Source organism: Aplysia californica, unplaced genomic scaffold, assembly GCF_000002075.1.
Source record: "Aplysia californica isolate F4 #8 unplaced genomic scaffold, AplCal3.0 scaffold00331, whole genome shotgun sequence".
NCBI lineage: Eukaryota > Metazoa > Mollusca > Gastropoda > Aplysiida > Aplysiidae > Aplysia > Aplysia californica.
In genome coordinates, this window is record NW_004797601.1 from 381992 (window position 1) to 402650 (window position 20659).

General features: G+C 39.3%; 1 protein-coding gene across 1 annotated transcript in view; it reads right to left on the reverse strand.

Annotated features, from left to right (window-relative positions):
• Nucleotides 1-17931, reverse strand: part of LOC101851282 (protein FAN) — a gene marked incomplete at its 5' end in the record, with an annotated part of 37513 nt that extends 19582 nt beyond the window's left edge. Inside the window, 13 exon segments of the mRNA XM_013084950.2 lie at nucleotides 539-629; nucleotides 4075-4154; nucleotides 6114-6196; nucleotides 7006-7099; nucleotides 9259-9367; nucleotides 9972-10043; nucleotides 10667-10799; nucleotides 11505-11557; nucleotides 13079-13192; nucleotides 14170-14254; nucleotides 15505-15560; nucleotides 16760-16838; nucleotides 17833-17931. Of these exon segments, the coding sequence (XP_012940404.1) occupies nucleotides 539-629; nucleotides 4075-4154; nucleotides 6114-6196; nucleotides 7006-7099; nucleotides 9259-9367; nucleotides 9972-10043; nucleotides 10667-10799; nucleotides 11505-11557; nucleotides 13079-13192; nucleotides 14170-14254; nucleotides 15505-15560; nucleotides 16760-16838; nucleotides 17833-17931 (1148 nt within the window).
• Between the last annotated feature and the right edge of the window lie 2728 nt (nucleotides 17932-20659).

Consider the following 20659-nt stretch of genomic DNA (forward strand, 5'->3'; position numbering starts at 1 on the left):
CCCCCAAAAAAAAAAGTGGCAATCAGACAAAGAAAGTAGCAAAAGCGATCGATGGCAGTTTGTATTTAGACAACTTTTCACTGACCCAGGTAACATATATTTCACTAGTAGAATACAAGCTCAATTTGGCCATTTAGACAGGGGGAAAAAAACCAATTCATAGCTGATATAACAAAGTTGAAGTGTGTTGAGTGTGGAATTTGTGCATGGAGTGTCAGTCTGGTAGGACCACAATCACATTGTCATTATTTTGATCTATATATTTTTCTATTCATCAAAATATATTCGTCATCCTTTGGAAATCGAAAAAAACTCAGATTTTGATTTTAATAGGTGCAGTTTATAGCAGAACACCATTGACATTTCATGCTAACCGGGGCCATGCTTGTCTGCGATCAACGAAAATGCCTTGAACAATGGACGCAGTTTGTTTTGTTTACCGCGCGTTTCTCCACGATTAGCTGGTGACCCAGATACGCGCATCCGGGCAAAGTGCCATCTCTCTAGTATTACTGTAAACTCTCTGGTATAATCCCACCTATTCGCGCCAGGTAGAACAGAACATATCCAGGCGATGAATAATGTGATCCATACAGGAACTTGGGTTCTGGGAGATCAGGCAGACGTTCCTGGGGAGATATTTAGAGAAAACATTTTTTTTTCATGACGGTGTTTTACACCCCTATTGACACAATCTAGATCATTAACGGCTGGTGGGGAACCTAAAAATCGTGTTTTGGGGTCAAATTATGCAAATTGAGGTTATTACACGTTATAGTACCTGAACATTTCCTGAACAATATCTATAAACGTATGTAAGCCTTGCTACACCCCAGGTTTTTCTGCGAAAGCACATGTTTTCCAGTCTTTTCTTAGCTTTATCGGCTGTTTTCTCACAATTCTATTTTTTCACACATTATCCCATTTTTCTGCTCTGTTTCTAGTTCAATTTAAATGTAACTTTCACAGGATACCAACAACACCTAGGTCTAAATTTTGGCTTGTTGAATTTTTGGTTAATGGAGTAGTTTTTTATTTATGGGCTTAGAAAGGATGAATGTTCCATTTTTTTTACCTTTTTTGCAACAACCCAATTGAAAGTGTCATAAAATAAAAAACTAAAGCATATATCAAAAATTCAACAGGCCAAATTTAAGAGCTACATATTTGCTGTTGGCATGCCATATTAGACATGAATCAGTTAATAAATAAGGGAATAAAATGGGATTGAAAAATGTACACAAAATCCAACATGGCCGCCATTTCCATAGCAACTGATTCACAATATATTTTTTGAACTATTGATTTTACAATCCCCAATAACACACGATGTCCCACAGCAAATATGGGCACTCTAGGCCTTGTAATAGCTAAAGTAGACCTCAGGTGCTTCTGACCCTGCCTGTCGCGGTTAAACCAGGCTAAGAGGGATACAACATTCCAGTAGAAAGAAGGTGATACTCAATACAACAGTTTACTGAGCTTCAATAAACCAGACAAATGAGGCGCACAGAAAAAAAATTAAGTAACCTCTTCTTTTTTTCCTGTTAAAATATATCAAACATAAATTGGAGTTGGGTGGTTGGCAAGTTCTCTTGTGTGGTTTGCTCCTTCTTTCCTAACAAAAATCTATCGCCCGTATGTCTCTTCCTTTTTTTTGCACGTTACTTTCTAATAACACTTCTTATCTTCAGCACTTATATGACCTCTATGTGTTGATAGTGTAGTGAAACTCGTATTAAAGCTAAAGACATAAAATTTTAGTAGGCAGTTCAGTGAACGCGATCAGCTCCTGGCGAAATCGGCTCCTCGCCGCCCGTACAAAACTGTGAGCGGCAGATTGCGTCGGCGATTTGGTGACCTCAGAAAATCGCGAATTTGTTTCGTTAAATAGTAATAAACCACTACTTCCGATACATGTTTTTGTAGATTTTTAAATCATCTACAAAATGGCGTCTTCCTTTAGCAGATCCGACTAGTAGAGCCAGAGATATTTTGATTTGAATTTAAGCCAAAATTCAACGTTTGATATCTATTTCCCAACTTGCCAGGCAGTTTTGTAACTTTTCTGGCAGTTAGAAATATTCTTTATCTTTAGAATAAGCCTAAAATGGCTGTATTTAGCCTTGTCTAACGGCGACTAGAGCCAGCGCACTTCATAGCGAAAGTTGTTTTTCTTAGGCAGCATCGGCGTGCCGGGGCTGGGCAATGAGTCGCCTTAGCACAATCCGGTAACATGTTAGTGCACCTCTTTGGCAAAGCCAAATGTTATGAACCGCTTCAGCAAATGAATCAGAACCACTTCGGCAAATGGGTTAGCATCACTTCAACACTAATGTGTGCACCCACTTCGGCAAACGGGTCAGGAAAGAGAGTTTTAAAAGCCTGAATTCGGATGTTTCATTGAGAATTATCCGGTTATCCGGATATGATATCCGGATTTTGCCCACCTTTAGTTCTGGGTCATTGCCGCATCGCACTTTTCGCCTTCCTAGTAATCCTAGTCCTAGTTGTTTTGGGGTTTTTTTCTATTTAATATTTCCAATTTTTACTGAACAGGAGATCATTGGAGCGTACCCATGGTATATCTGTTCACAGATATTATTATGTTTAACACTTGTTTTCTTTTGCCAAGGTCTGTGCTCAGTGATTTTGACTTTGAGAAGATTATTTTTATTATAGATTCTAGATTTTCTAGAGACAATTTTAAAAAATTTTTATTCTTTTGGCCCACAGTTGCACATATTATGTATCATGTATAATTTGTGCAGTTAGCTCTTACTAAAGTCTTACATTCTTAGTGTTAGTCTTTGATTTTATATGCTAGCTTTTTCTCAAGTTTCGTAGGCCCCTCTGTATTATCATTTATAGTCTTCGTCACTCGTAGTTGATTTATCTTTAGAAAATTCTTTCCCTTCTTCCTCAAACTATTCATCATTACTAGTTTTATGTTCACACAACTGTCTGGTCACAATGAAAATTATTTGGAATGGCATCTACGATCTAGTAGGCCTCTTATGTGATTTTTTCGTGCTTGATTTTTACCTCAATTTGTTCTTTTCTCCTTTTCTAGAGCAGTTTGACATTTTGTTATCCTCTTCTTATATTTATATTCTGTTTTAAAAATGTGTTGAATAAGACGATCAAAATGATACATGACACGTGCACTTCGGACTATTTCTTGTTGAAATATCATCGCTTATTTTCAAATTCATCCTTTTCCGGACACATGAAAATTGACCCCGCTCTAAATCTACTTACCATGTTAAAGAGATTTATGAGACAAAACTGTTTCTGTTTCTTTCATAATAATAATAAATAATAATAGATAGCATTTGTATAGCGCATATCCCCGCTCAACAGCAGGCTCTATGCGCTTTACACTATATTATTACCCCAGCAGACCATAGTACACTCCGAAACATTCTCAGCTTCCCGGGAAGCATACAGTGCGAGCAGCCGATTAAGCGCTCAAACACTAACAAACTGACAAGATCTTTCGCTGTCTATAGCCGGGTACCCATTCCCACCTGGGTGAAGTGAGGAAAATTCGTGTAAAGTGCCTTTCCCAAGGACACAACGTCGGGCCCTTGACGGGATTCGAACCCACGACCTTACGGTTGCGAGTCCGAGAGCCTAACCACTAGGCCACCGACGCCACATGAAAGTACACATAATAACCTTTGATTTGATGCTAAAAACAGGAACATATCTTTACAGGTTGCGAAGTTATGTACATTTTTGTCGATTTTTGTCCTCCTTTAGTCACAAAATGCAGTGCAAAAAAGGACCAGATTTTGAGCGAAAAATAAAGTAGAAAAAAAACAATAACTTCTCAACCAATACAGATATTGACAAAATTCAAAAAGCACCGTGATCAGTGTGGCAGGACTTTTCCTTTGAGCCTATTTTCATCTAAATCTAACAACTTTGAATTTTTCACTGAACTGCCTAATTTTAGTATCATTTTCATGTAACTATATATTTTGACGATCACAACAAAACACATGACGAAAATATCCTAGAGGTGTCTTCGAAACCGACTTGGAGAATTTGATCAAGCTGAAGACCAACCTTAATTCTCTCCAACCTGTCTTCATTCAAGGCACCAATTGGCTTGCTCAAATCTCTGTACACCGACTCGTCTTTCAAATCTATATAACATAAAGAAAAAAATGCAACACTATAAAGCCCATTGCTATCGTTATAAATATTACAGAACTTTCTATTTATACACATAAAAACATACTAACATTGACTATTCACAGCAAGCTCAAGCTAGTCAGAAATGTATTTTTTTTCCTTTCAAAGAAAAACAAGATAAATATGTAACTCTTATACTGCAAGTGTTTAGTTCACAGATCTAAATTTGGACTGTGAAGGATGAACTCAATTAGATCACTGTTGTTACCTCTCCTAAGAATCGGTAGGTGAATTGTGGGATCTCCCACTTCAGTTGGTAAGTACAGTCAAACCTGTGTAAGACGGAATCGCAAGGGAGCGGGAAAAAAATTATGTCTTAGACATTTTCCGTCTTACACAGGGCAATTTGGGGGGGGGGAGGTTGAAAGGCCCAGCCGGTGGGATCAAGGATCGCTTGTCCGATCGGCAAGCAGCGGTCAAAACTTCACACCTCTCAGCTGCTATCCTGTCTGACAGTGACATGCGTCAGTCTTACGTATCCAATTACCATCAGTGCTTGCCTTTCATAGGATCACAGTTTGACCTATTAAAAACAGAAACGTTTGAACATCTCCTTGGCTTCCACCCTTAGTCCCACCCACCAATGCCACTCGTCACTGCCATCAATGTAACAACGGTTCGAGGAACTCTTTCCTCGGCTGGCCGTACGATCAGGGCAGCAGGCATTGGTCAATCTAATTTCACACCTCTTGCTTCTGGTTACCCAGGAAAGTTTTCGTAGTGGCTCGCTACTCGAGCACTCTCACGGGCAGTCATGAGATATCACACCCACACTACACTGACCATCTGTGTCGCTCAGGGCTCACATGATGGGGTAACTTCTACCCCATTTCACCCCTACTCCCCTTCCTTGTCCAGCGGCAAGGCCATGGCGTTAAGTTTAGACCCGGCGGAACCAAACTTGCGAGTTTTGTTTCAAATCAGGGCTGAGAGGGCTGAGCGGGCAAAGCATTTTCCGTCTTAGACAGGTGAAACACTCGGAAGGGAGCGGATTTTTCTTTTCGTTTCCGCGTTGGACAGGTTTCCGTTTTATACAGGTAATTAAAGAGGAATATATCAAGGGGGGAGCAGGGAGATTCCGTAAAGACAGGTTTCCGTTTTACACAGGTTTCCGTTAAGGCAGGTTCGACTGTAAATAAATGTTTTCCTCATTCAAAACTAATCACAGCACAAGAAATGTGAGTGATCACGAGACAAAGATCCTGTTCCAGAAGTACATTGCTACTACAGTCGTAATTCAGGGATGGAAACTGAGAGAGAGAGAGAGAGAGAGAGAGAGAGAGAGAGAGAGAGAGGGAGAGAGGGGGAGAGAGGGGGAGAGAGGGGGAGAGAGGGGGAGAGAGGGGGAGAGGGGGGAGAGAGAGAGAGAGAGAGAGAGAGAGAGAGAAGGGGTGGGGGGGATGAGGGCTGATAAAGAGAGACGGGGGGGGGGGGGGGGGGGGGGGGGAAATGGGAGATAGAGAAAGATAAAGAGACGGAACAGAGAGAGAAAGAAAGAAAGAGTGAGAGAGAGAAACACTTTCTGAGAAGAGAAAGGAGACAGGACATCTGGTCCCATTTATGGAAAATGACGAAGCAAATCAAAATTACGGAAAATGTCCATCCCTGGTAATTGTCTGAGATGGCCACCCATTGTCTAGTAGACATATGGTTGTCATGGACAGGTGGACATCTTGGACAGTGCAATACTAATATTAAAAAACAAGCAAAACAATGCAAGTGGGGCACTAGGAAGTTAACATATATACAGAAGAATTATCTTAGATCGTCGCCTCAGTACTATTTCATCCAAAGCGCTTCTTTACTTAAGTACACTTTGGACAAAAATAGTTCTCAGGCGCCGAGATGACTGAGCAAGTTTAACTGTATTTCAAACCAACAAAAGCAGGTGACAAACATCATTGCTCGACCTAATTGAGAACTTGTGTAGTCCTGTATGACCCACGGCATGACTGGGTACTGAGACAGATCGTTGAAGCTGCGGTCTGCCAGGCTGTGGGGAGAGGAGGGGAGAGACAGTAAATGGCATGAAACCAGGAGCCAGTTTCTTTAGCTTATATTATGCAGTACCAAAGATTAGAGGAGGTGTAACAAGAGAGTAACATACAAAAAAAGAAGTTTTTAGTTTTAATAAGAGTTTACGGCACTTGCACACAAAACAATAAGGTCATATAAGTGCCCAAGATTAGAGGTGTTACAAGAGAGTAACAAACACAAAAAAGGAGGAGAGATCAGGACGATATATGTTTGATAGGAAAGAAGAGAAAAAAAAAAGGAGAGAAGATGATGACAGCTGCTTGATAGGAAAGAAGGAGCAAACCACACCAGAGCCCCCACCAACCACCCAAAGCAGCAGCCAAAATAAACTGTGCGTGGAAGTCAACAGCGACTACATGAGCACATTTGTGCATCTCATAGTGAGAATTTATCAAGGCGAGTCAAGTTCAGTAGCTAAAAGAACAATGATTTTCTTTCCATCATCGGTTTATGCCCCCCCACCCCCCCCTCCATCCTTTTCCCCTTCCTTTTCCCTCTCCTTGTACATTCTCTATTTTCCCTTCTTATCTCATCTGTTTCCCTTTCCTCCCATCAACAAAACCAATTCAGTAGAAACTTCCCTTACGAACACCTGTCCAAGACAATCACTTGTACAAACAAACACTCCCCACTTGCCCTCTTGTACATTATAATGACACTGATCAAGACAACCACTTTTCTCATTGACAATGGGTGGCCGCCTTGGACAATTTCAACTGTACTGACAAGCTACAAAGAAAACCACTATCAACTTTTTTTTCTTACCTGTTCAAATAGAGGAGATAATCATAATTAGAGATGACCCCGCTCTGCCACTTCAAGGTCATATCCTCTTGACCTGTGTCCTCAAGGGACAAGTCTGAAAGGAAAAGAGAAGCCAAACAATTTGGGAATAAATCTTCACAAACACAGAGAGAAGTCTTACATAGACAGACCTGCCACTCTATGAAACCTCAAAATCAGGATTTCAGGGAGAAAAAATCAGGATTTGGTGAAAAAAATCGGGATCAACAGCAAATCACCAAGGTGACTGCCAAAGCAAACTCAAAATTTTTCCTGGGGTGTCCATAAATTATTTAGTCTATATGCCCTCTGTGTGTCTTTGTTTGCGTGCGTGCGTGCGTGCGTGCGTACGTGCGTGCGTGTGTGTATGTGTGCATGCGTGCGTGTGTGTGTGCGTGCGCGCGCGCATGCGTGCGAGTTATCATTCATTTTTGTAAATCCTGAAGCATCGCGTCAAGCACTCCTAGTCCAAGTGTCTTACCCGCCCCCCCACCCCTACCAATAAGTCCCGAAATACATGAACTTAAGTTGACCCCGTCAAAAGACGGTCCCCGACACCCAAAACTCACACGGCGATGTCATGTCACATGACGCGAATGCACGATTGAAACAATTTTACAAACGGGTCCAACTAACTGCACGTTCACACAAAACACTCAGATGAGCGAGTCGTTCTACTTCTAGGATAACGACGGCGGCCGACCGACCACATGTACCAACAAATCTCTTATCCCTCATAATGCGTTCAGACTAAGGCAACGACAACGGCCGTATGTTTGTCTTGTCAGCGCAGTTACATGTAGTTGAGTAAGGGTTAGAAAGACTGTTGCTCGTCCGAGTGTTTGATGTGAAAGCGCAGTTACCAGACCTCGGACAAAGCTTGTTTTGAAAGTAACAGCGGAACTACGAATATTATCGATTATTTATATGTACCAAATTGTAACAGTTACCAGGCTATCATCGGAGAATTCTGAGTGCGGGCAAAGATCACACACAACTTGGGGCGAGTCAACTACTAAATGCGGCATCGATATTTCAGGAAATAGTGCTACTGACAAAAAGTTCAACGGGTGCTTCCCGCGATAAAGGAGAAGGCAGAGTAAGTTTTTAGAAAAACCCGGCACAACAGCAGACTGGGACAAAAAAATCGGGATACACGCGATCGAAATCGGGAAAATCGGGATGATTGAGATTTGGGGCAAAAAATCGGGATATCCCGACTAAATCGGGATGAGTGGCAGGTCTGCATAGAGCAGAGTATTGCTCTTTTTATCCAGGTTAAAGCTACTCCATCCAAAATCCGAAGTACAAAGGTAATCATATGGGGAAAAGCAAGAAGGTAAGTTCATTCAGTGGCAACCATGGGGGTTGAGACCAAAACGATGTGCCAAAAACATTGTTGCAAGCGACTCAAAATCTGAAGAAAGCTGAGCAGTCTCATTTTCTTTTTTTACCCTTCCAGTCCCATGCGTGTATATTTTCAGCAGCGCTTGTACCTCCCACCATCCGAAGAGCATACATTTCATTCTCAGGGGGTACCGAATTTGAGCATTTTCTTAAACTAGCGAACCTAATTAAACTTTAATTTTCATAACATTTATTCATTTTTACCTTTAAACATAGTTATATGTTATTATCTAAACCTCATTGCATAGATACTACATCACTTTTTAGAATGCACGCCTCTTTTTCTGAAATAATGCCGTATTGGCTGCGACTGGGGTTAGGGACTGAAAAAAAATGGCTGGGGCTGGAATGGTTAATGTAGGTGCTTTTACACCCTCATCGATACAATTTAGATCATTTAGGAGGTGGGGCTTCTGACCCTGTCTGTCAGGGCAAACCATTGTTGAGTGGGATTCAACATTCCTACAGAGAGACAGAGACAATTGATGAAAATTCTCCCACCTCAGGAATCAACCTCATGTCTCCTGCTTACAACAGCAAAGCAGCTCATCATTACACACAGACACTGGTATTTTACAATTAGTTTTAGTATTGGTAAGTGTTTTACAGCACTTGCAACACAATAAGGTCATATAAGTGCCGAAGATTAGAGGTGTTACAAGAGAGTTACAAACACAAAAAAAGAAGAAGGGGAGATAAAGATTATAGATGTTTGATTGGAAAGAAGAAGCAAACCACACCAGAGCACCCGCCAACCACCCACTATATTACAATAAAGAAAGCTACTTACAGCAACTGACGGCAGAAAACATGGGGAGACAGACCTACCTGGCAGGCTGAGTATCTCCTCATACAGCTGATTCCGAGACTCTTCCGTGTTGAAGGCAAGATACAGGTGGGTCACGGGAGCTGTACCCCCACAGTAGATCTCCAGGCCCTGCACAGAGAGTTGGGGGGGAGCGGGAGATAAACACGAAAATACAGTTGAATTGTTCAAGACTTATGATCATTGCAACATCAACACTCACACACCTGACCCTGCACAATTTTAAAAAACATATTTTTCAGGAAAAATTGCATATCATGTATTGCAGGAATCAAATAAAGCAGAAAGACTCTTAGCCTGCAGCCCACTGGTTAAAATCCTTGATCTGAAACATTCAAACAGCAATCGCCTTTGTGTAACTGGATGCACTATTAAAAAATTCATAATACAGTCCGACTTTCTCTACCAACCACCTGTCCCAGACAGATTGCATGTAAAAAAAACCCACCACTTACAACTTACGCCCCTTGCGTTTTTTCTACATTATATCCACTGCTTAGAGCAAGACTCTGCCATACCCCATTTTAAACAGTCTTACATTGAGTCAATGTTAACATTGTCCAAGATGACCACCTGTCAAAGACAACCATTTTTCTCCTTGACAATGGGTGGCTGTCTTGGACAATTTCGACAGGTACTTGGAAGGGACAAAATGACCCAGTCAGTTTACACACTTCTGGGTTATTTTTACCTGACACTTCCCACTTGAACTTACCAACTGCCTTAAGAGAAAGCGGCGGCAAATCAACCGCTTGATGTCTTTCAATCTTAGTTTCAGGACGGGCCACTGGAAACAACAAAAAGAGCAAAAATTATACCTCACCAAGACAGCGAGGATTTATTTGTCTGGGGGGGGAAGGAGACCAATATGGTGGCAAAGTCCAAAAGTAATCAAAATGCTAAAACTGAATTAACAGGTCAATATTAACAATTGTCTTTAGAAATATGACTGCCTGACAGACAAGAGACATTTTGTTCAAATAACTATACATATACGTAAGAACTCTTTACACTGTGAACTAAACAACTTATAATTGACTAACCTTCAATTCAACTGTTTGGAGAAAGAAGGAGGAGGAAGAAGTGGGGTGGAGACGGAGAGAAGGAGGATGTGGAAATGAAAAGAGACAGGGAGGGGGGGATGATAACCTGAAATATATTTTAACAAAGTGAAATAATTTTTCGCAGCTAACAACAAAATATTTTGCCATTAGCAGTGTCATAATTTCCTGTATCTGTGCAAATAAAAAGGTTTCACAGGACCCCTGGCTTAAAAATGTCATGACTCTGACAAACAAAAGGAAGTTGACAGACCCCAAACCATTGTCATTTTGACCCAAGCATCAACTCAATTCCATAGAAAAATTGTTAAAATTGTCAACTTTGACATCAAATTCTCCAAACTTATACCTTATCAATGTTATTGAATGGCTGGAAGTAGAGGCGACTTGAGGTAAGCATGATGCGTCCAGGGTTCGTGGCAAGGGGAGTAATTCTGTCACCACGAGTCTCAAGAATGATCTTCTCGTAAATGTCTTCCAACCTGTACGTTTATGAAGAATACTTCAGAAGACTGTCATGACTAGATACGACAAACTTCCTTTCCCTTGTACTGTCTCGATAACATCATGGAGAATAATAATTCAAATTATAAATATGTTTCAATCCTCCACTGTTGACAAAAATATAACCTTTCAGAGCAAACTTTAACTGTAGAAAAACCTGTAGATGTTCTGAGTGCACGTCTAAAAATACTAAAGTGCACTAGTAAAAAAACCCAGCAGACACATAGTTCTAAACGTGCATAGTATGCTACCAATAAGCTGCCTCCCATATGGAATTGTGCATACTGCTCTAGCCTAAGCAGAACTAATTATTTTCCTCTTAATTGATTTGTGGACATAGATGGTGATACATACACAGTATACGACATGTGCTTAAAGATGACTACATTCGACAAATCTTCCATCATTTCCCACATATTATTTTTTGTCAAATTAACAAAGCCAAATAAGATCTTGTCTGTTAGTGTTTGAGCACTTAATCAGTTTCTTGTACTGTATGCTTCTTGGGTAGCTGAGAATGTTTCTGAGTGTTCTACGGTCTTCTGGGGTAATAATAGTTGTAAATCGCATAGAGCTTGCTGTAGAACGTGGATATGCGCTATATAAAGGCGATTATTATTATTATCATTAATATAAGCATGAAAAGGAAACAGAAGTGACAGTAAAAACCAAAATTTTCTCACCAGCTGGTGTTGAACTTCACTCTCGACTGCCTTGAGAGCATGATGGCATTCAGCTGTTGAGAACACCAGTATCAGAGTTAAAAATTGACACAAATCTTTAAGGGACATCAGCAAATATCATAACAGCCAGCACTGTAAAACCCTAGAATGTTTAGAACAATTTGACTTCTTTTTTACTTCACTGAAATTAAGAAGAGTAGTCAGGAACCATGAAAATATTGTCTTGAAAAAATGAAAATGCAAAAATGAATATGAGAAAGAGGAATAAAAATGGAGTGTTGTATTAAACTTTACATATAAATGATAAAAGAATCACTGAATTAACAAATTCAATTTCTTTAAATCATAAACTTTTTGTATAACATTCCTACAACACAAAAAAGACCAATTCTCTTGTACTTAATTAGAACCCAAAGTAACAAAGGATATCAATCAGAAAATATTAGATTTTTTTTTCATTTATGTAGCAACTAATGACTACTAACGTCAAAGAATCATGGCAGCAATTCATATACAACTAGTAACCGTCAGAAAGATCTTTATTCCATACATCTGGCAGAAAAGATAAAATATCTTTAACTCAATGGAGACGGTTCACGCAACATTTGCGAGCGCCAATATTTCCCCCGAGAGCCGGTTAACGCACCCCCTGCGAGCACAAGTTTCGCGTTTTCTCCTCGGCAAGGTATGCACGCGAACGCTGCCTGAACCGTCTCTTATCGTACAGCCGACCTTCGTTCCGTTTCGTGCAAAGTTTCACCGGAATTGGCAAGAAACTTTTTGAGTTATCGACCCGAAAGGAAAGTTAGTCACATCGAGGCCCTTCTTTCATTTCTTTGACTGGCGTCTGTTCTCGCAACACTTTGTCAGTACGATGGCAGCACATTTAATTTTAGTAAGTTTTGCAGCACTTGCAACACAATAAGGTCGAATATTAGGTGTTATAAGAGAGTAACAAACACAAAAAAAGAAGGAAGAGAGATCAGGACAATTGATCTTTGATAGCCGCCAACCACCTATTTGGCAGCACGAAAAGCAAACATTTTTCAAGTGTTCGCACGACTTTGGCAGTTCAGAAAATTCGGATTAAGATATTTTAGATGATGGGGATCCTGATTTCAATGTAAATGAGCATCAAAGCACTTATTCTGATAGCGAATGTTCTAGATCTAGACTCGGCAAAATTGTCTGGAGGCCAGTTTTTTTTCACACTGAAGTGGATTAGACAGCTAATACATAAGGATTACCATATTGATTACCGGCCTATTCATGAGTTTGGACTTTTTATTCATTTTGAAACACAAAACACAATAAAACACACACACAAGATTAATTGGGGGGGGGGGGGTTGTTGGGTTTTTTTTAGACATTACGTCAAAAATTTTTGTTGGGAGCTCAAGTGCGGTTAGCTCCTTCTTTCCAATCAAACTTTTGTCGTCTTTATCTCTCCTACTACTTTTCTGTGTAATTTACTCTCTAGTAACACCTCTAATCTTTAGCACTTATGGGATCTATTTGTGTTGTAAGTGCCGTAAAACTCTTACTACATTTTAAACTTTTCCTGTTTCTCTTACCATGGCCTGCTGGTCACCAGGGGGCAGAGTGGAAGCCCGGAGTACCTGACACATCTGTGGCAAGCAGTCGTCCACAGACGCGTAATTCAGAGAGAAAATGTGCTGGCACTCTTCCTGGAATGAGTCAGAGGTTAGTCAGTTGGTCTGAGTACAAAGGAAACGATTGGAACGTGAGAAAAAACTGCTAAAAACTGCAGCCTAAGGAAGACATTCTCAAGAACAAAGACAAATCTACCATCATTTCCCACAGATACGTCAAATTAACAAAGCCAAATAAGATCTTGTCAATTTGTTACTGTTTGAGCACTTAATCAGCAGCTTGCACTGTGTGCTTCTTGGGTAGCCCAGAATGTTTCTGAGTGTTCAGGGGTATTCTGGGGTAACAATGGTTGTAAATCGCATAGAAGCATGCTGTAGAGTGAGGATATGCACTATATAATGCAATTATTATTATTAGCTAAAGTCATATCGTCAGCCAGATGTTCAGATATAACAAGCCCAAAATTTTTATACCTTTTTTCTTTATTGGAGTTTCTTGATCTAAGATGAAGGTTGCAAGTGCATTAAAATTATTCTGTCGAAATTCAAATTCGAAATATGGGAAAAGAGCAAGAGAAGATAAATAATTTATGTACAATTTTTAAAAGAACGAAAGTTTTTTCTTTTTTCTGAAAAATGTTCCATTCTGGGCTTAGAACAGTTTAGAATAGCTTGCCAACTAATACAAAGAACATTGAACACAACATGCGATGACATAGCAGACAGCAGAACATCAGTTAATTCCAAACACCTACTGGCCTAATCAGCTACATGCACAATCAAACAAAGACCAATAAAGCACAGTCACTATGTAAATATTCTCTGTAGAGATGGAACACTGCCTTCTACTGTTTCATGGAGAAGCAAATCTGTCAGTACATTACTGATCAGTCATATTTTCCTGGTAAAATCTATGGCAGCCATTAAGTCAATCACCACACTGCACAAGTCAAAATGGCAAAACAAAATGTTTGAAGTAACTCCCTTCACCAAACTAAAAGACTCACACTTTTACAATTATAATATTGATTGACAGACAGAAAATTACATACCTTCTTAAATATAAACGGGGTAATGATATTCTTTTCCTTCATCTCAACAGTTTGATCAGCTGTTATCTTAATGACACGTTCAACTCTGCAATAAAAGAAAATTGTAAATTGGCTGAGTACAGACCATGCACTCATTTTATGATTAAATTTGTCACATTTGTATTACTTTACTTCACTAGAAAATTATGAAAATTATTTTTTTTCAAGACAAATCAATAACAAAGCTGATGATGATGAAGCTTAGGGTCAGAGATAAGGAAGCTGTAGAATCGTTGAAGTTATCATTGAGCAGGAAAGGTAATGTTTACATTCACAACAAGCGGATTGGAAGAAAAGCAAAACTGAAAAAGCTGGAGGAGTAGGTTACAGAACTGTACCAATTTCAAGTGAATTACAGTTACTGAGATTTCAATATAATACTATTATTAGTTAATACCCTAGAGATATCACAAAATGTGAAGCAGGCCGACAAAATGAGTTACTTCTTGCAATCCAAAAATGAAGATATCGGCCAAAAATCGACACTTGGGTCAGATTAATAGATTTTCAATTGATGCCATTTTGTTCAAGTCTACTATGTCTTTTATTATTCCATACTTACAAATTGTACAAACTCCTCCTACAGAGTTGGTGTATCAATTTCCATAAAATCCGAGAAATAACTCATTTTGTCAGCACGCCTCACAAATACAGAATAATCATTTGGCTAAAAAAAATTGCACCAGTATTCTGCCGTGTTACTTATTCTAAACTGAAAGGGTGTCTAAAAAAAGAGGACCCATTGAAAAGGCAATAACTCAGTCATCTCAGCACCAATTTCAATAAAACTTTGAGCAATCAGTTCTGCAATCAATATTGATAAGTCAGATTTATCAATATGAAGAAAATCAACCTACGCGTTCGAGAATAATCAAATTTCAAAAATTTCAACAAACACCGAGTAAAGAGCAAAACTTAACAACTTAAAATCAACCATATTGCGTATTTGCGCAAACTGACTTTGCCAAACAAATCCAGGGAAGGTGGTGGCTATTGGAAGTTATAGGCTACAGGACAGGTGTCACCACTTCTCTCCAGACAAGCTAAAATACCCTGCTGGAAATTTTTAATAACCCTGCAGCATGTCTCTGAATCAGTTCCTTGGACCTCCTGTTCAACTTTTGAGTTTCAACAGTTCAATTGTTTCTGAATCTGAATTGCTTCCATAGACTCCGCATTTCAAAAATCGCCCAAAAGAAAACATTCATCTTTTTATTTTGACACACTATGACAATTTTAGATTTTGATAAACTTATTCTTAAATGTAAATAATACAGCAAAAAATAAAAATCTTACTTGGTAAACAAGCCTCCGGACCACTCATCAATATCTTGCACAAATTTCAAAGGAAGCTGAAAAATGTAAAGAAAAGTGCGTAATGTTCACAAGCACTCGTTTTACTCAGTGAACTTGCAAGGAGGTGACCTGCGGTTACTAGTAGTGATACAAGGCAAATAGTTAGGAGATAAAATGCTTTGCTCTATGGTTGGACAAACGTGAAACAACAGGACAAAAGCTACAGCCACCTGTGGAATACGACAAACAAAGATGCACAAAGGTGTTGCAATCCTTACAAATTTAAAACACCACAATTATTACACAAAGACATCAAAAAAGAAAATCCAGTCTTATCAGTTGTTCGTATAAGTAGTGAGTCACTAAACTTTCTGATTTTCTCCCCAATTCAGTAATGGCATAGAGTGAGTCTATCCTTTGAGTTGAGACTTTATCGTCGTAATGTACACATGATATCACCCACTGCACTGTGGGCACCACAAGGACAAGGACGTCCAACCATACACTATTCTTTTAGTTTAAGTAAGAGTTTTACGGCCCTTGCAACACAATATGGTCATATAAGTGTTGAATATTAGAGGTTTTACAAGAGAGTAACAAACACAAAAAAGTAGGAGGAGAGATCAGGAAGACAGACGTTTGGTAGGAAAGAAGGAGCAAACCACACCAGAGCCCTCGCCAACCACCCGCACAATATTCTTAATTTTATATCAACATAATGAGGAGGAAAAGAAAAAACAATATTCTATTGTTGACCTGCACAAAGAAATTCTTTTTTCCCACAGAAAAATATAATGCAATCATAATACATGAGAAAATAAACATTAAAATAAAAGAGCTCTTTTCAAGCTATGGTCAAAGTTTCCTGTTCAAGGATACACAACAGTAGCAACACATTTTATCTAACACTAACAAACGTGATATTCTCATAGTCCTTTTCTTGCTTGTTTTTGAACCACTTGAACTGTTAGCCACAATAGCAGAAAAAAGTAATAATGCATATCAAATAATTCAGTGTCTATGAGACTTGTCTTTGAGTTACATACACCAGTTATTACACTATTCAAAAAGCAACTGGAGCAGTAATAAATCTGCACCCAATAAACAGTCCTCATTCTTCTCCACCATTCAAATATATAAATGTAAAACTTTTCGTTGTATATAAACTTCAAAGATAAATTCACCAGTGAAATAATATAAATCTGCAGGCCATCTTTGGTCAAATTTCCACAACTATCTTCAGATTTTTACTTACTTTCAAAATGGGAAACTGGATTTCCTTGGGCACGAAAACAATGGACTTGGAGCAGAGCTTAAGGTGACCTCTCTGTCGCCTGCGTCATGTAAACAAGAAAAGAGAAACAATTTTCAAATCTATCTCTATGACAAAAGTTGTTTTTTTAACAGGATCGTGTAATTTTTATAACCATAATTGAAACAAAACAGCAAAAATGTTTGCGTTGGTAAGTGTTTTACAGCACTCACAACTGCATAAGGTCATTAAGCGCGCGGGACACATTGAACATTTTTGGTAGAGGAATCAGTTTGAATTTTGCCCGTGTGACAGCTGAAGCCTACTCTTATCGATTTTGGATCACCAAGGGAACTTTAACGACGCCGAGCATGACTTGCATGGTGGACCTCCAAGATTTTTCGTCCTTATCTGAGAAGGCAAGTTGTTAGATCTAACCTACCCTAAGATCAAGGGTACGGCTGAAAGACAGCAGGAAAAAGAGCCAAGGAGTAGCAATAGAAAGGCTGGAGAAAGTCAGAAATCTGCCCCTAAAAAAACCCCCCGGGGGGGGGGGGGGGGGGGGGGGGGGGCAGAGAGTAAAGACGAAAGCAGACGAACAGAATAGGGTTAGAGAACAGGAAAGGAGGTGAAAGTAGAAAACTTAGAGAAGAAAATTTTCCGTCGTCTATTGAATTAGAGGCGAACACAGTAACCTCTTGATCACAAGAGCCTACCAAAATACAATTCAATACAACAAAGTGTGCACAATGAAATAAAAGAGAAGATAAGCTCTTAGATTTTTTTGTAAAATTACTACTAGAGACAGGCACATAAAAGATATAGCGAAAGGGAATCACACCTACATTTTTATCTCTTACTAGAACAATGGTAACAGTCAGTAAGTAGGTACAATAAAAAGTTTATTGCAATATATATCTAATAATATAGGACATTTTAATGACATAATTTCTGCTTATTGAAAATATTATTCTGCCACTGACATGCAAAGGAACTTATAAAACTATTTATTTATTTTATGCATGAAATATGTTACAACACTCTTCAACAACAACTTAATTGAAACGAAATCCCACCTGCTGATGGCTTGCTCCTGTGACAGCCCCGATGGGTAATAATAGACACTGAAGTCTTCATAGTAAATCTCTCCTGGTTCCAAGAGAAGAAGGGAGAATCTGGAATGACAGAATAAATCTTAATAAACTGTTTGCATGGAATTTTAAAACAGCTTTTTCAGTCTGCTTCAAATAAAGTTTGTAAAGTTCTCCAATAGTATGCACCCATAATAACATACATTCAAGCACCCACTCATTGTGAAATCAGTGGGAAGCAGAAATCTTTTGGTAGAACAAATTACACTACTAATATTTATGTACATGTTGACAAAGAATAACAATAAAACTTGCTCTGACTGCCAACTATATAAAGGCAATCACCTGTACAAACGGCCACTTCCCATTTCCCCCCCTTGCATGTTTTTGCATTACAATGACACTGTATAAGATGTCAACCTGTCTAACACAGCCACTTTCTCCAAGACAATGATGGCTGATGGGCAATTGGCTTAATTGAGACTTATACAATTTTGACTGAATAATTTCCAGACCTGAAAATCTGTTTGCTTTGGACATGTCCACTATGTGCATTCCAAACAGTATAGCAGCATGCCTACAGCTCAACAATCACTCGATTGTTTTTTTAAACAGATCATGGCAGCGGAGGGAAGGAAGTTTAGTCTTGTTGAGAGGTAGAAAAAGGCTTGGAGAAAAGGCTGCGTCGATCCGGACACGATGACGTGTCCATTTAAGCTCTCATGTATATTCGGAAACGTGTGTCTTTCTACTATAGCATGAACGCGAGAAGGTGCATAGCGGGTCTTTTTCTTTTTTGCTTCTCCATCTTTTTGGACCAATGCATCTTTGAAGTTTGCATAAAATTGCTGTGACCATGAAATGCGCAATCGACGTTGGAGGGTGCTGAAAACCAATCTCAACCAGAAAAGACCTTGGGGGGCAGGGCTGAGGTTCCACAGGATCGTGTCCGTATCCGAATAGTCACATCGTAGAGAAAAACAGTTGAGAGAGATGAAGAAACAAACCAAAAATAAATTTAGAATGTAATTTCGATCTCTAACATAAAATTTTAAAACCAAGTGACTATTTCTCCGAACGCTCCGGAAAATAAACTTGATCTCTCTTTCCCTGACCTGTTTACGTTCTCGAGATTTTTTTGTTATTTGCGAGAGTTCGGCATCATCTCTCATTCTGCCATTCTGCGAGGACTGGGAAGAAGCATTTGTGCATCAAATTTAATTTCTAGAGCTAGAGATTTTTAGATGTCTGAATATTCAGATACTTCAATTGCACTTACTTACTTACTTTATTTGGTTGCGACAACGTTCCCGGACTATGCTTTATTTGAAATGCTTTCAAAAAGGTACTGCAAGAAAACAAGACTGCTCTACTTTGGCAGTAACAGCGATGCCAACCACAGAAAACCGAAATGAGTATTGGGAAATATGAAAATGTGTATTTTCAGGAGAAAATGTGCATTCCCCACGACCAACCAACTAGTAAGAGTAAAATGTTAAGGGGGTCCAGCAAAATTTCCTGAAAAAAAATTACTAGCTCACCAGCACGAAAAAAGGAGCACACATGCGTACAATATACATGTATCCAGTCAACAACATGTTAGTGTTCAATGTCGTACTGGGGTCTTGTTTGACTTAAGTATTTCAGTCTATTTTATACCTGTAATATTTTCCTCTCATTATTTTATATATAAAAAATAAATCCTGCTTTGAGAGTTCGGAAGGGCCTAGAACAAATATTTCGACTATCAAGAACCTTTCTGGGTGTCATGATTCATATTATGAACTGACAGACTCAAATTATTGCTCAAACTCAGAGAAAAGCGATAACTTGAATGGCTTTAAGTAGACCCATGCACTGTGACAGTAGTAACAACTGTGGTAAGGTAAGATGCAGTGACACTGAAAATCTACCAGTCTTGAACAGAAAGCTACAACATACACTGTAGGTATAATTTACTATCACCCATCCAATAAAACGCGAACACATTATTTCAATAACACAGACTTGCAAAGTATGAAGGGTCCCGATTCCGCACATGGCCTGCACCAACGCGCGCTTTGCAGAAAGCTCTAATCAAAATTCTGAAATGTGCTTCCCAAGTTTTTGTCCTCTGGTGTAGCCTTCACACCCTCCCCCATAGTATTTTAAACCCCCAAAAAATCAATAATCTCTTCCCCTATTCCGTAGTCCTATACTTCGCAAGGCTGTTACTCCCACCAAAGACGGTCTTTGCTCAAACGATGCCGCATTTATTTATGATGCGAATGCGTGCAGGTTCAGTGACCGGTCATGATGCCGAGCCCGACAATCTAAAAATTGGACGACGCTTGTATTTTCTTTTCTTTTTTTTCCACAAGTGAGAGCACAGAAGCGAGTCCGAGCATTGATTAAATTTTATTTGCACGGCGACATTGCGTTTGTACTGCACAACCTGCAAGTCACAAATGTTGCGTTATCAGACAACTGCTGGCAAACTACTCGGATAGGCCTAACGAAAGCGAAAGTAGATCTTGATTTTCCCGATCGAGCCTCGGTGTCACATACGCTTCCGCCTGCCGCCATAGCTGCCTATTCACGTGAAAGTGAAACGTACTCTCCGGACCGGGAAAAGCTGAACGAATATTACTTGCCCAAGCTAAATCTCGTACTTTTCGCATTCCAGGATGCGTATTTTTTTCATAAAAAGTCGTATGCTCGTATTTTCGGCAAAAAATCATACTAAAATACATAAAATTGTACTGGTTGGCATCTCTGCAGAAACCTTTAGCATCTGGTCACCCCTAAAGCAAAGACTAACCCCCCCCCCCCC